This window comes from Solea solea, chromosome 2 (assembly GCF_958295425.1).
Source record: "Solea solea chromosome 2, fSolSol10.1, whole genome shotgun sequence".
NCBI lineage: Eukaryota > Metazoa > Chordata > Actinopteri > Pleuronectiformes > Soleidae > Solea > Solea solea.
In genome coordinates this window covers 10,394,046-10,408,987 of record NC_081135.1, presented here as the reverse complement: position 1 = coordinate 10,408,987, position 14,942 = coordinate 10,394,046, and the positions used below count along the sequence as shown (strand labels likewise).

The 14,942-nt window shown below is 41.7% G+C and overlaps 1 protein-coding gene across 3 annotated transcripts in view; it reads right to left on the bottom strand.

Annotated features, from left to right (window-relative positions):
* Positions 1-14,942, bottom strand: part of LOC131450102 (receptor tyrosine-protein kinase erbB-4-like) — a 253,626-nt gene that overhangs the window by 8,708 nt on the left and 229,976 nt on the right. For 2 of the 3 annotated variants that reach the window (XM_058622190.1, XM_058622191.1), the window contains exons 21-23: positions 3,926-4,087; positions 1,792-1,867; positions 1,455-1,601 (exon numbers count right to left, since the gene is read on the bottom strand). In XM_058622190.1, the coding sequence (XP_058478173.1) occupies positions 1,455-1,601; positions 1,792-1,867; positions 3,926-4,087 (385 nt within the window). The remainder of the gene's footprint in view (positions 1-1,454; positions 1,602-1,791; positions 1,868-3,925; positions 4,088-14,942) is intronic. The other variant, XM_058622192.1, reaches the window with a different exon arrangement.

Below are 14,942 nucleotides of genomic sequence, written 5' to 3'. Positions count from 1 at the left end.
ATCTGGATTTTAGCCACTTAAGATGAGGCTCACCTGAAACAACTGCCTTTGCTCGCCATGAGACAGCATTTTTCTAGCTGGAAATCCTTTGTTCAGAGTGACCAATGTGACAAAAACTGACCAAACAATGCAGCAGATGAACAGCTGCTCCTTGTGTCCCTATTAGCTAAAAATGCTGGTTTTCTGTATGGACTTTGGTGTGAGATTTTCCATCCTGAAAATGCTGTCTAGTGGTAGAGATAAAGTGGCAAACATATTATTGATATAGCATAGACTTAAAGGAATACTGGCCACCAGTGACACTTGGTCCGAGGCTTGAAACTGCAACGCTAATTCTACACTTTTTAGTAAACAGTGTCCGCCATATTTGCTAACAGTTATGCTAACAGGAAGTGTCACTGGTGGGCACGTAACAAAGAAAAGAATGAAGATATTTCTCAACTCAGGGGAAACTGAGGTTGGGAAGCACAATTTTTTCAAAAAATACTACCCCTATTCTAGTAATACAAAGCTAAATGCTAATTGGTGAAAAATTCCTTTAAGCAGGTATAGAATTTATTAGAAACCTTCTGTATACCTGCTGGCAGCCATGTTATCGTTGAGAGCAAGTGTTTGGGTTATGGGCATGGCAATGCACTTACACTATCAACTCAAACAACAGCAGGAGACAGGGGAGGAAGACAGAAGCCTCTCCACCATTGCCGAGTACAGTCAGGATGGAGCTATAACCAGACTGATGCCGGGAGAAAGGAAAAGCCAAGCCGCCGTTAGCTGGCGGAGCGCAAAGTGTGGATTGGCTTTCAAACCTGGACCATTTCCTTATATTCTGTGAGAGTGGGTCCCTCTCCAGCCATGTACATCGGCACAAGGGATGGAAGATGGGAGACACACGCTAAAATGCAGGCGAGGGTGAGGTGAAAGTTTTGGATGAGCTGTACAGCCTGGAGGCAGAATATTGGGTGGGATTGGTGTGTGTAAGAACATAGATTTTTAAGGAGAGTAATTGTTGGTTTTGTATACCTTTGTCTTGTAATAGTGTAGGAATAGAAACGTTCCTTACTTTACCTGTTTTGAACATTTCAATGGTTCTTATTTTGCCATTTATCAAGAGAAATCTACTTAGGTTTTTGAAACAGAGCATTTATTGATGTATATAATATAATATAAACACTCTTTGATATCTGTTTATTGGTCATATCACGTTTAACTGCATTGCCTGGCACAATACTAAACTTTTATATAAGAGTTTAATAAGAGTAATTAAACATTTCCACACCTGCAGTCCAAATTTTGTAGCCCGGAAACTTTGCAAACACAACAAAATGAAATAAAAGTAATTAAACACAGAAAGAGCTGGGTCTATATGGAAACAGGAAATTATACCAACTACTTTTCCATAAGTTTAGTAGTTGTGTGCTTAGTTTTTTTTCCCCTTTTTCCCCTTGTTTACTCACATTTCACCATGACCATGTAGACATCGATGGTGCAAATGGGCGGCTGCGGCAGTCGCTCTCCTTTCTCCAGGATGTCCGGGATTTCTCTCGTGGGGATGCCGTCGTACGGTTTGCCTCCGAATGTCATCAGCTCCCAGATGGTCACGCCTTTTGGGGGAATGATGGGAAGAAATAAAAAATAAATAAAAAAAGAGAGAGAAGACACACAGTGAGTGATAACGAAGTGTCTACAAGGACGCAAATAAAAGGCAGGATTTCGGGTCTGGTGACTTGTTTCCTTCCACAGGTTTGAGCCTGATAAACAGTGATGTCTACACATTCCACATTTAACACCCACCATAACTCCACACGTCACTCTGATGGGTGAACTTCCTGTAGTGAATGCATTCCAGAGCCATCCATTTAATGGGCATCTGAGGGGAGAGACACACATTTGACTTATTATCTTGGCATTTATCAAACTTATTTACACTTGACTCGGGAGCTTTTTGCATTATGCTATTTAAGAGCATGGCACATCTTTTAATCTCCTCTTTGTCAGATATCGGTGAATTGACACGGTTTTCAGCCACCACTTTTGCTTTGCTCAATATTACTCAAGTACTGAGATTGATCCGCTTCAGTCTAACCCAGGAGGCGTCGATAGTAAGCCCGCCTCTTTAAGATGCTAATTGTGTCTCACATTATCTCACATTATCGCAGTAGAAGGGACAGCATGGGAAATTCTTCCAGTTTGGGGGGAGAGTGTAACCAGCAAGGAACTGTTTAATGAAAAATAACTCTATTTGAATGGAAGTCTATGGGAAATGTAGCCTTTCTACATTAATTTTATCACTCATGATTACATTTATTTGTAGCCTCACAATATTAATACTGAGAGTTGCTAATGGAAGAAATTATTTCATTTCATGTTAAAGCAGTGTGAGTAGTGCTTTGTTTCACTCAGTTTGAATAGACTTTGTTGCTTTAAAATGGGAGTTCTGATGGTTGGTCTTGGTTGCAGCACAAGCTGGAAGTGATTTGGAAATAAGCAAGTTTGTTCTACAACCAAAATATGCTGCTTTTTATACACGGTTTATGGTGTGAAACGGAACCAACATAACCTCTTTGACTTTCTACATGAGGACAAGCGCAACAGCACTCCATCAGATTTCCATATTGACTGTAGAAGACAGAAAAATCCACTGAACAAGGCAATTATATGTCCTTTTGCATGTGAATGCACATATTCACACACTCGCAGCAGCAGGCGTTTTAAATCAGAGTGCTCACCTTCATGGGGTGAAAAACCTGACATGTACACATGTGCTCTTTGGGGAAATGAACAGGAAAAAGGGGGAAATAAAAAGCTCCAGGTTGGAAAATGTGATACACTGCCTCCACTTTCATCTCTGTTGATTTAACTCCCATGATGCATCTATTTTGACGGCGTGTACGCAGATGTGCTGACAACGGCTCTCATTTATCGAGTCATCAGTGACTAACAACGCGGAGTCGATCGCTCACGCGGTTTGCGTCAAATGTGCACGGTGATTTCTTGAGACTCGAGGATGCAGTGGCTACCTTCAGGCCTCCAGCTGAACAGATGCAGCAATGAACAGGCCCGGTTTAATAAAGTGAATTGATCAGAACAATTTGCATAGAGAGTCTCAAAGCGAGGAAAAGAGAATGAGCTTCTGATTAATGTAGTCCACGTCCCCAAACAAAGCAAACCGAGTGGAAATGTGGCTGCTTTATTGTTTGGATGAAGTGCTTTGAAATTGTATTTTTAATGAAAACAGGGCTCTGGCACTGTTAAAGATTAAATACATTTCTTTGAGCCTTTTCCAGCAGCACAATCACAATAAGACACTAGCTAAGTGTGATATGGTCAAGTCGTGTTAAGATCTCAGATCACATTAAAACGTGATATTAAACAGAAAAATGGTTCTTCTTATTCCTGCTCTGCTCCACCATTGCATGATAAAAAGAAAAGTATGCATTTACAAACCATATCTTAGGGTGTATTCACACCAAACATGATAAAAAGCTGTTGTGCCACCAGATTATATGCAAAATCAATGTGCACATCACTCATGTCGAGCAAAGCAAGGTGATGCAATATTGAGTCAAACGCAATATTGGATTATTTCTACTCGCTTGTCAAAACCAAATCACTCAGCCATTATAAGCAATAGACCTGATGTGATCGACTGATTGAACATTGTTTGCCAAACAGTCAGCCATGACTCTAAAGAGTTGCAGATGTTTACTGACAGGGAAAATAACCCTGTCCGAAAGCTCAGTACATGTGACTTGATTGGCTAACACCTGTTGCTATATTTGTTTCGATAAAATTGGAGATTGTGCAAACAGAGTAAGAGGGTGGAGCCAACAGCTACAAATGCCAGACCTCTCTCATTGTATTCCACTTTTTGATGCATAACTGTTGCCAAACGCGAACAAAAACCCATGCACATGTCTCCACTTACACCAACCTTGCCCCCGTCGGCATTGTACTCCTTCTCGTCAGCGTCCAGCAGCCGCGCCAGGCCAAAGTCGGTGATCTTGATGTGGTTGGGCGACTTCACCAGCACATTCCGGGCGGCCAGGTCCCTGTGGACGAGCCTCCTCTCCTCCAGGTACATCATACCCTAAAAATATGTATATGAGCATGTATAGAATAAGAGAAAGAGAGTGGGGGAGATAAAGAAAGAGAGAGAAGAGAAGACAATGAATCCTCTCATGGGGCCATTCATCATTCCAAATTTCACGATCACAGCAGCCCGAGATCGTCGATGCGGTAAATGCCAGCACTAACATTAAAAATGATTGTCATAACTGTCATCATCATTAACCACACACCCACGAGGACATTTGGATCCCGTCTTCCGTCGATATCATACCTCTCGTATATGAGTCAGAGAAGCAGCCAGTATTTTATAGCATTCCAGAAAATGTCAGAAAGTCAGACGGTCTGGCTTGTGATGAGTAACAGCGGAACAGAGTCTCAAACGCAGAACTCGTCTCCGTGGTTCTTTTTAGGGATATCTGACATCAACAGGATACATTAGAGAACATTTCTCATTAGAAATCCTCAGCATGTGACCCTTCTCTCTGCATGTGCAAGCTGAAATATAGAAATATCGTAGGTATTTCAGGCATGAGCTGTGTTGCCAGTTTACAGGTCCAATGTGCAGTGTTGTAATGTAACAAAGTACAAATACCTTATTACTGTACTTAAGTAGAATTTTCACATATCTGTATATACTACGTTATTAATATTTCTGACAACTTTTACTCCAATAGAAATAAAATGTGTACTTTTACTCCGTTACATTTCCCTTATCCATCTTCGTTACTTGTAACTACAAAATAAAAGTTGAGTTGGTGACGTAATGCCTGTTTGTTGTCACTAGTTTTTTTTAGCGGAACCAGCTGTTAGCCGCAGATTTCGTTTACAAGTGGACTTAAAACACACCAGCGGCTCGTTGTTTACCATGTCCGACACCGAGGCTCTGGTCTCCGGGTTTCTGTTGTACACTCCGGACGCCGAGTTTCAGCTATCGGCCGTTTCAGCTCCCAGCTGTCAGCTGAACGGCGAACCGTTGAGCTAGCGAGCTCACGCAGATAGACCACAGATTTCATCTCCAAGTTGAATTAAAACACAGTGTGTCTGGAAGGTCCACAGACTACAAAAGCTCCACAAACGTTTGGTACTTAAGTACAGCAAATGTCAGGTACTTTTACTCAAGTAATATTCTAAAAGGTGACTAACTTCTCCCAAAGTCATTTTCTGGTAAGATACTTGTACTTTTGCTCAAGTATCGCTTTCAAGTTAGTGACATCTGTTGGTGATGGGGCTCTTATTTATGTTAAATTTGGTGCTTTTGAAACTTAGATGTGGTGGGGGGAGTTCAAAGCTAATTGATAAGATAAAATAAGATAGTCATTTATTTGTCCCACAGTGGGGAAATTTGCATTGTTACAGCAGCAAGACAGTAAAGATAAAGATAATAAATAATAAACATGCATTACCGAAAAAGAAAATTACAATATACGAAGATATTTACACTTAGACTATAAAAAATTTGTTAAAAATTAGTAAAAAAATACTGTGCATCAAACTATTACCATATGGATCAGCAGGGGGGGCGCTCTGTCTGCTACGTGGCGTTGGATACATTTTGAACGCCCTCTTGGCCCGTTAGAAAAAATAAGCCATTGATATCTGCCTTCCTTTCCCAAGCATATCAGGGAACGACGGCAGTAAGTTTACACTTGAAAATGTGAAAAATGCACACTCTGACTGGTTTTTATCCATTTGGGCTTCTGTACAAACAATGGCGGCACAAGATGCCAGCCTCCATTAAGCAAGGCCCTTACCTCAAGCACACATAAAAAGGCTTACTCTCAGGCTATGAAAAACAATTTGATGCATTTTACGAGTAGTGTATTCAATCCCTGCCAAAAGACCCTCCCAAATGTCACATACTGGAGCTTTATATGCCCAGCATCCGCATTTACGCCACGGTCCTCCGTGTCCTCGTAATTGGAGCTATTTTCAAGATGGTTAGGCAGCAAGGAGAATACATGTCCTCCCGATTTGTTAACGTTGGTTATGAACACCTGATGAGCAAAACAAGTGAGCTTTGTTGCTTAGAAAAAAGCAACAAAGCCTTGAGCAAAGAGAATGGCAACTTTGCTTTTGGAGCCTTCATTTGTTGCTCAGTGGGCTGGGACACAGCAAGGACACTTGACAAAATGAAAACACAAAAACGATGAGCGTGCCACGTGAGCGTGCATCACATGTGAACACGCGATATGTCAGGGTCTCTCACACAGGAGCGCACACACGTGTGTGTCACCGTGCCTCTCCTGAGCACACACACACACACACACACGCTGCTGCGCTCACAGCTGCACAAAGCAGGCAGGCAGACAGACAAGGCTGGGCCACTTGAAGTGTATTAGAGTGGATGTTAAACAAGTGGATGCCACTTTGCGGGTGGATCAATAAAAACACCTCGGTGAGGAGGGACACGCTCATTGTGCTCAGCAGACAATGAAAAATCTCGACCAAGGCTCCTCAGGCACCGGAGAATCACTACTCATTTCAAATACTTCAGGTGAAAATTGTGTAAATTTATATGTGTGTGTGTGTGTGTGTGCGTGTGAACCAAAATATTGAGCCACATGGCGTTGAAATGCTCATTGTGGCAGGCCGCGCCGCGTCGCCTCCTTCCAGACAAATGTGAGGATAAATCGATAATGCCCACGTCTGGCTCGCTGCTGCTGGCCGAGAGCCTCATCCATCATCCGCTGGCCTCGTGGAGACAGACGTGTAGACACGCATGCACCATGCACAGATAAAAACACACATCCCCGACAGAGACCACACACGTATAATACGGAAAAAAAAGCAAGACATATTTCTTTGGAAACACGCAACGACTCTCGCAGAATCTGTCTCCCTGAGTCTCTGTTTTTCATCTCCCACTTCGCCCCGTTCTGCTATTGTGGGGCTTTCCTCACCAATGTGAGACCATGGAGTATAGGACAAGGTCTGCACCTCCGCTCCCCCCCCCTCCCTCTCACTGAAAGTGTATTTAAAATGGATTACTTCTGGGGGGTTCAGGCAGGCAATCAATAACAACGCTGATTACAATAAGCCCGAAGACGACCGGGCCACGCAATATTTATCCCCGGTGTCGACGTCTAGAGGAATTAGGAATCAATGGCCCACACAGTCCATTAATACACTTAGACTTAAAGTGACGGGGCAATGAGGGGAGGCCATCACACTTATGGGGGGGGGGAATGTACAGCAGCTCAAAGAGCCAATTAATTTCCAGCCTCTCCAGGCAGTAAACATCGGCATCCCAGCGGAAGATGTGGGAGCTGCCTCGGTTCCAGGTCGAGAGGGTCCCACGCTGATTGCTCTGGTTTAACACCGCTTAGCTGTTGTAAATCCACCGAGTCCTGATGTGCTTTTAACAAAAAATAAATAAAATGGAAGCGGAATCGGATAATTTGTGATTACTTAACCTGGAGGCGAAGAACTCAGATGGAGAGGAACGTGGGGAAAGTCCAGTCCAAACATCCAAACACTTAAATCTAATAAACGGGCAGGGTTAAAAAAGGCAAAGTAAAAACTGACTAACTGTTTGAAAAGTGAAGCACAGGAAGTGACTGGAAGTAGCAGTTGCACAAAAAAAGTCTGAAGAAACATTTGCTTCCATTTCTTACTTGATCTAAAACAGTAAGCAATTTCCTGACGAGTTAATGGCCTCAATCAGAAGTTTCATGATGACAATTATGTTCCCATTTAGAGGAAAATAGATGATAAAGCAACGGCACACATGAGTGGGCTACAGTGTGACCGACAGGTGCAGGTACGGTCTGTGAACTTCCAGGTTCAAAAACCCCTTTATATGTGGTTGAACGCTGTACTCTACTATCAGTTAAGTGGGTAAAAACGATGACATGGAAGTTGTTGTGAGCAGGTGAAATGGTGAGAAAATAAGGAATAAGAAGTGGACACCAGAGATGAGCAGCCAAAACAAAACAGAATCAAGAAAAACATTTATGTAAAATTCTATAGTCACAGGGCCAACATTTGTTCTTTAAAGTTTCTTGGAACTTTTTACAAGACAAGATGCCGACATATCTGATTTAAAATAAAAATATATTTAATTTTCATAGTTGTCGAACTCATTTTGTGATTTTTTTTTTTTTTTATAGTTAGTTCTAGTTTTGGTAAATATTTGATATAATACTGGAAGAAAAGAAGAAGCATCCATGCAGATGCTGGTGTGTGATTTATCTGAGGCTGAGGTCAGAGTATTCCCCTTAAATCTCGTCATTCCACAAGCGAATGCTACTAACCTGGAATATGATTTTCAAACAACTATATATGGTTAAACTTCTTCTTTCTTGCAAATTTTCAATCCACAAATGTGAATTCTTCAGAACTTAAACACAGTTTAAATAATAAGGAAGAACGAGTTGAATTTGTAAGTCCCTGTCAATATTAAATGATAAAAAAGATAATTATGATATCACAATCTTCTTGTTGTATTGTTATCATTTTAGAGTTTTGTTTTTATTTAATTTATTCATAAAAAATAGCTTCTTGTCCTTTTTAAAAAAAAAGTTTTTATGTTTCAAAAACGGGTCAAATATCTGCCGCATTTGTTAGCCGCACACGAGGGAGCCAACGAGTCAAGTGACAATTGTGCTGTGACGCATTTTGAAAACTTTAGGATGACGACCGCACAGCCGGAGGATGCGTCCTCGAGTCCAACAGACGTGTTTACAGTCTACCTTCAGTGTTTTCAGTTCCCTAACACACAAAAACGACAAATGTACTATTATATGCAACTTTGATGTGAAAAGAAAACTCCAAATTGAAGCCTTGAAGCTCTGAATTCGCAGTGAGACGGACATGGACGTCTGTGATGCCAAACAATTAAAACACACACACGGGAGGCTAAAAATAAAAAAATAACCTTTCATTGAAATCTCAGCCAGCCTTCAGCCAGAACTTCTACCAAAATAAAACAAAATACAAGGCTTGTAATTTGTTAAATCTGTAATCTGCCACAAATTAAATAAACCTCTTAAATGTCAGCTAATTCATTTATAGGGTCTTTTTTTTTTTCATTGTAGAATAAAATGTCAGCCTTGTTGTTGACCTCAGGTCAGAGCTGGATAAATGGTCACTTTCAATGATAGCGGCACATTTTCTTCAGTTTGGGTTCAGTGGAAAAACGTGAAAAGTTTAATTTGTGCTTTTTATTTATTTATTTATTTATTTTTATAAATATTTATTTTACATTTTTTATTTATTTAGTTCTTCTTACATGTGGCTCATGTTCCAATTAGTTTATACAAATTATGTAAATACTTGGTTTGTCTTTCATTTCTTTCTTTTGCTGCCGAGTCTTAAAAAAAAGGCCCCCGGACTGGATCTAACCCACAAAAAAACCAAAAATGGTTTTATTCGTCTTGCAAATGTCCTGTGACAGAGACGTGTTGTTATTCACCTTGACTCCAACAGAGAGCGCTGTCTCCACTCTGACTGGAGAGGTCAACTTTGTTGATATTAAAAGAAATGGAGGTTGTCATCTCAAAAATGGGAAAAGTTGACTTTGCTGCTATAACAATGTAAATGTCCCCACTGCGGGACAAATAAAAGACTATCTTATCTTATCAAACTTAAAGACAGTATGTCCCGATATGCCGTGAGATATGATGAGACTATATTTGGGGACTGTGGAGAGGTATATAAAGTTACTGTAAATAAAGTCCAAAGGGATTTGCACCTTTTTGCACCTGGTGAAACACAATCTGACTTTTATTTTGAAATTATCAGTGCTGCAATATGAACTACCTCTCTGTCGAGACACAAAATGAATATTCACATTTAAGAAGCTGAAAAATTAAAGAAAGTAGAAAATATTCACATTTAAGAAGCGGAAAAATGACAGAAAGTAGAAATTATTCACATTTAAGAAGCTGAAAAATGAGAGAAAGTAGAAAATATTCACATTATGAAAAATGACAGAAGCGGTTTAAGCGAAACCACCTTTTCATGTCATGTGGAAAATGTGTAATACTGTCTTTGTGAGACTGAAATGTTCATATTTATGCATATAACTGGCTTAAAGTACTTTTGGATAACTGTGGAGTGAAAGAGAGATCTTGAGGGATGTCTTCACTTCCAACTCCAAGACAAAAGACTGAGGTAAATGTGAAGTAAAGTGAGAGTAATGTGTGTTTAATCCAAATAGAGAGGTACTCGGTTGTGGACGGTTACTGTTAATACTTTATCCTCCTCTGCTCAAAAGCATTGGCTCCTAGTCTGGATGAAATTGAATTTTCAACCTATCCTCGGGTCATTTTTTTTTTTTTTTTTCATCCACGCCGAGTGCTAAAAGCTAAAAGCTTTTTCTAAAGCATGCAAATGGACGGGGTCACGGCTTAACCATGACAAATTAGCACCTTCTGCTCGACACAGGAGAAGACTGAGGACAGCAGTCTAAGATGATGGAGGAAAGCAAGAGGGTTGGAACCAGGCTTGAAAAGAAATGTGGAACAGCAGGAAGCAGCACAGGTGAGAAAGATGCTGCGGAATGAAAAGATGCTGATAAAGGAGACAGGAGTACTAGATTCCTACTATAGTCCTTTGACCAGTGGCAGTTGCTTTGAAACTTACATAAACTTACATGAGTTCTTACATAAATTCGGCAAACAAGGAGGAAACGCGATTATTATGCAAAACTGAAATCATTTTATATCCTTTAGTAGCATTTCAAATCATTCTTAACATTACCCATGAGGATCTGAACTCTCGTTTTGAGTGATGGTAAAAGTTTTTCCGGTGTAGTGATTCATCCTTTCATGAGAACCCGTTCATTAAAAAAGATTTGACTATAGCGCAGAATGCGTGGTCACAGTCACTGAACGGTCACTTTCATTGCGATCTTGGTGAGATGACCAACTTCAGACAGGCCAGAATGCAGCAGCAAGGCTTTTAACCGGGACAAAGCAAAGTGAGCACATTACCCCTTTACTTTGCTACTTACTTACTACACTGTCCCGGGGATTCAGTTCAGTTCGTTCACCCGGAAAGATTTGTTCTGTCAAATGAATCGATCGCCAATGACACATCACTACCTGTATTGAAGCCTCCAGAAATTAAAGTGAATTTCATTTCTGGAGGCTGACAATGTGAAGATGGTGTCTGGTACTGGTGTCCACTCATATTTCCTCTGCGTGGGGACAAAAGTGACATCATGCGCTATAAAACCTTAGTAACCTTTATATCCTAGGTTTTTCTTTCTCGTTTCTAATTTGATTCTATTTAAATGGACCAAAACAAGACGTGGAACTAGTGATTGTGACCATTAGCTCCTAATTTTCCCATAGACCACCATTGAAATAGAGTTGTGTTTTTCAACTAGTGCCTATTCAGTATATTTCTATACGGTCTCTGGTGAACACTCTAATTCCGTCTTCATTTCCTTTACAGACCAACCACTGGCAAAGGGAATGATGTTAGGCTGAGGAAGATGAAGACGACCTTGATGGACAACAGCATGGTGATAAATTCATCTCTTGCCCTCTGCTGATGTGGAATCTGTCTCGAACAAGCGCTGCATGATTCATACACGAACCTGAGATATTTAGCGACTTCATTTAGTCCAACTTTTTCCCCATATTTGTTGCCAGGCAACATGGGTCTTTCAGGAAAGCCAAAAGTCTTTTTTTAATGATACAGGTGCCGGGTATAAACACTTTGCACAGTATCCATGAAAATGTCTTATTTGAATTCATGTCAAAGGAAGCTGTTGAGGTGGGGGGAGGGAGGATGCTCAGTTTCTTACAGAAACCAGAAGGTGGGGTGTCTGTTTCCAAAGGGAGTGATAAGAGCGCCACATGTGGCGCCACATCTCCCACAGAAACCCAAGCTGAATAAAAAAAAAAACACAAAAAAAACCCCGGCGCCCCACCGACTGGGTGAAGAGGCGGCAACAATGTGAGCAATATGGGACTGTCGGCAAGTCGAGAACTGGGACCGCCATGATAAGGACAGCGTACAATGGGTCCACTCAGGTGGCACAGGTGGTCGTCTGTCATGCGTGGTGTGCTGCGAGGGAGATAGTACGGGAGGCTTTCCCACAGAGCTGGCAGCCTCCTGACTGCGTTTGTGTGTGTGTGTGTGTGTGAGAAAGAGAAAAATAGTGGTGAGGGAGAGCCAGTCACTGTCCAGACGAACCTCTCTTTAATCATTTGTAACACATCGGCACATAACAAATTCAGGTAACATTTATTCTTCTTTTCCAGCCTGGTTGAGCACTGAGCAATAAAAAAAATAAAAAAATAAAAAATAACTCATCTCAGCAGAAACCAACAGGCTCCACACTGCTTCCACCACATGGCTAATGAATGAAAGTCAGGATGAGGGCCCATTTACTCCGCGTTCAGTCGCTGTGGAGCCACAGTGCGGGGGAAAAAAAAAACATGCACCAATCCATCAACCAGAGCTGAGCTGAGCGCGAGTGTGAGAGCAATAAAGCAACAAATTCTCTTTATTCACCTGAACAGAGAGAAGCAAATGTAGAAAAGTATCGGAGCTCTGTCTCATCACCATGAACTCAATTCCGTTGTGGGATTGAGGGAGCCTTCCAAAATGTCACCGTACAGCCAATGAAAGACCACTGCTGGCAGATTTACATGAGCAAATGTCAATATTTTTGCGGTGGCCGCAGTGGAATCCAAACGGGGAGGAATCTGAACTGATTTAACAGAAAGTTTCCGTGACTAAAAGATGGTTTAGAGCTGTAATTCATTGCAACAAATGTTAGATTCAAACCAATGTTGACTGAGTTCACACAGTGGCTGATTGAGCCAATCAGGCTGCACGCAGGAAGTGATTTGTTTTCAGTCAACACAGAGGGAGGCAAACGTAAACAGCAATATAATGAAGTTACATCCTTATTTTTAAGAAGCAAATACAATATCGATTTGATCATTCAAAAATACACTTGTTCTTTGCGCTGTGGTTTCCTGTTTGTCATTCTGACCATGGGCGGGCCTTAGGAAGCTGCCTGCTGATTGGCTACTGAGTTTTGGGGCGACAGCGCAATGGACCGGAGGTAGTCACAGGCTTGGAGTTGCAAAATAGTAAAGTATCTAACGTTTATAATCTGACAAACGTTAGATACTTACAATTGTAAGTCCAGGCAAGTTCCAGGCAGACAGCAACTCCAAGCCTGTGACTACTTCCGCTCCAAAACTCAGTAGCCAATCAGCAGGCAGCTTCCCAAGACCCCACCCATGGTCAGAATCACAAAAAACTCAATATTTTTGAATGATTAAATCTGTATTTTATTTGCCTAAAAAGTGTTGTTTGAAAAATATTGAGACACAAATCCAATTCCATTCCATGGTCACCAGTCCATCACAGGGCCACATATAGAGACAAACTCATGAAGACCAAACAGGCAGAACAATAACGTCAACAATCACCAAAAAGGTACACACTGCAGCTTTAAAGCAAAAGGAAACACTATCAAATCGATATGTACGCCGGGTGACGACACCACTCCAAGCCGTCAATTATCGAGCAACAGGGTGAGAAGTTTGAGATGCACCATGTACAGCGCACCATGAGGGCAGTAATGATGGGTTTTACCGACAGCTCAGTGGCCTCTTAAGTCCGAACGGCTATTTCATTCTAGTTTGGTTCAGCCGAGCGCGGGACAAACACACGACTCAACCTTTGCAGTGACGTGTGTAATTTGTCGGCCGCACTCGCTGTGACACCGTAGATAATTATGACACCGGGAAGACTTCTGAGCCGAGGCGATGTGGTCATACGTGTCCATGTGGAGCGCACACGCGAGTGATTATAGACATGATAAGTGAGAGGATGTGCCGCTGCGTATAAGCGAGCCCTCAAACGCTATAATTATGTTCACTTCAATACTCCTTCCATTTGAGTGCTGCAAAAAAATAAGAAACTTGATTGCACAAAAAATGGATTTGTATCAGAATTACCTCAAGCTTGTTTTTCGTTAAAATGGCATTTGTTGGACTTGCTGATGGAAGAAAACAACATAATTATCGCTGTGTTGCATAACTTTTTGCTGTTGTTTTTGTTTGGGAACAAAAAGGGAGCATTTCTGTGTATACAGTGGTGTAGCAGTGGAGGGCGGGAAGAGAATTCACTTCAAAAACTTTTTGTAGCCACTCTTTTGTGACATAAAACAAAGAGCTCATGTGACAATTGCTTAAATCCATTAGACACGTGTTTATATTAACAAAAAGTTACGCACTAAGGCTTTAACGCAGCGAGGGTGTCTGAGACATACGCGGCGTTGCAGGAGAATTCCTTTGAATTTCCTTTTGATTTGCATGCGTGTGTATATCTGCGTCTAACGAGCCTCGGTTGCGGGCCTCATGAATAATAGGTCTGCATGGATAAAAGGTGACCAATACAATCAGGCCTCCCTGCCCAGTGGATCCGACAGTCAAATCCCTCCCCTCGTGCATCCTTGAGCACTGCTGATCCTTACAGATAATTAGAAAGACTCGTGGGGATTATGCCTCCACCGCCCTGCTCTCCTCATCACCTTACCCTCTTCCTCCGCTGTCTCACACCACCACGTTTCCTCATTCTGTTGCATCAGCAGGGACCTGGACGCTCTCCTCGTCTGAGTATGCGAGTGTGGCAGTTGCAGAAAATGATTCTGCGTGAGAGGGGGTGAACCGCTCAGGCTGCACAAGAGCCGTTTTCTCTTTTATGATGTAGCCAGGACGGTGTTATGGGTCGCACTGTTTGGTAATCGCGGCCTTCCCGACAAGCTCCAAGATGCAAAGAATTGTGGGAGCGCATTATTAATGGAGTCCCCGAGGGAAATGAAGTGTTGAACATGGATCATTACTGTAGAGCCTGCTGACAGTATTAAGTTCAATATAACTTAGTGGAATGGGTTTGAG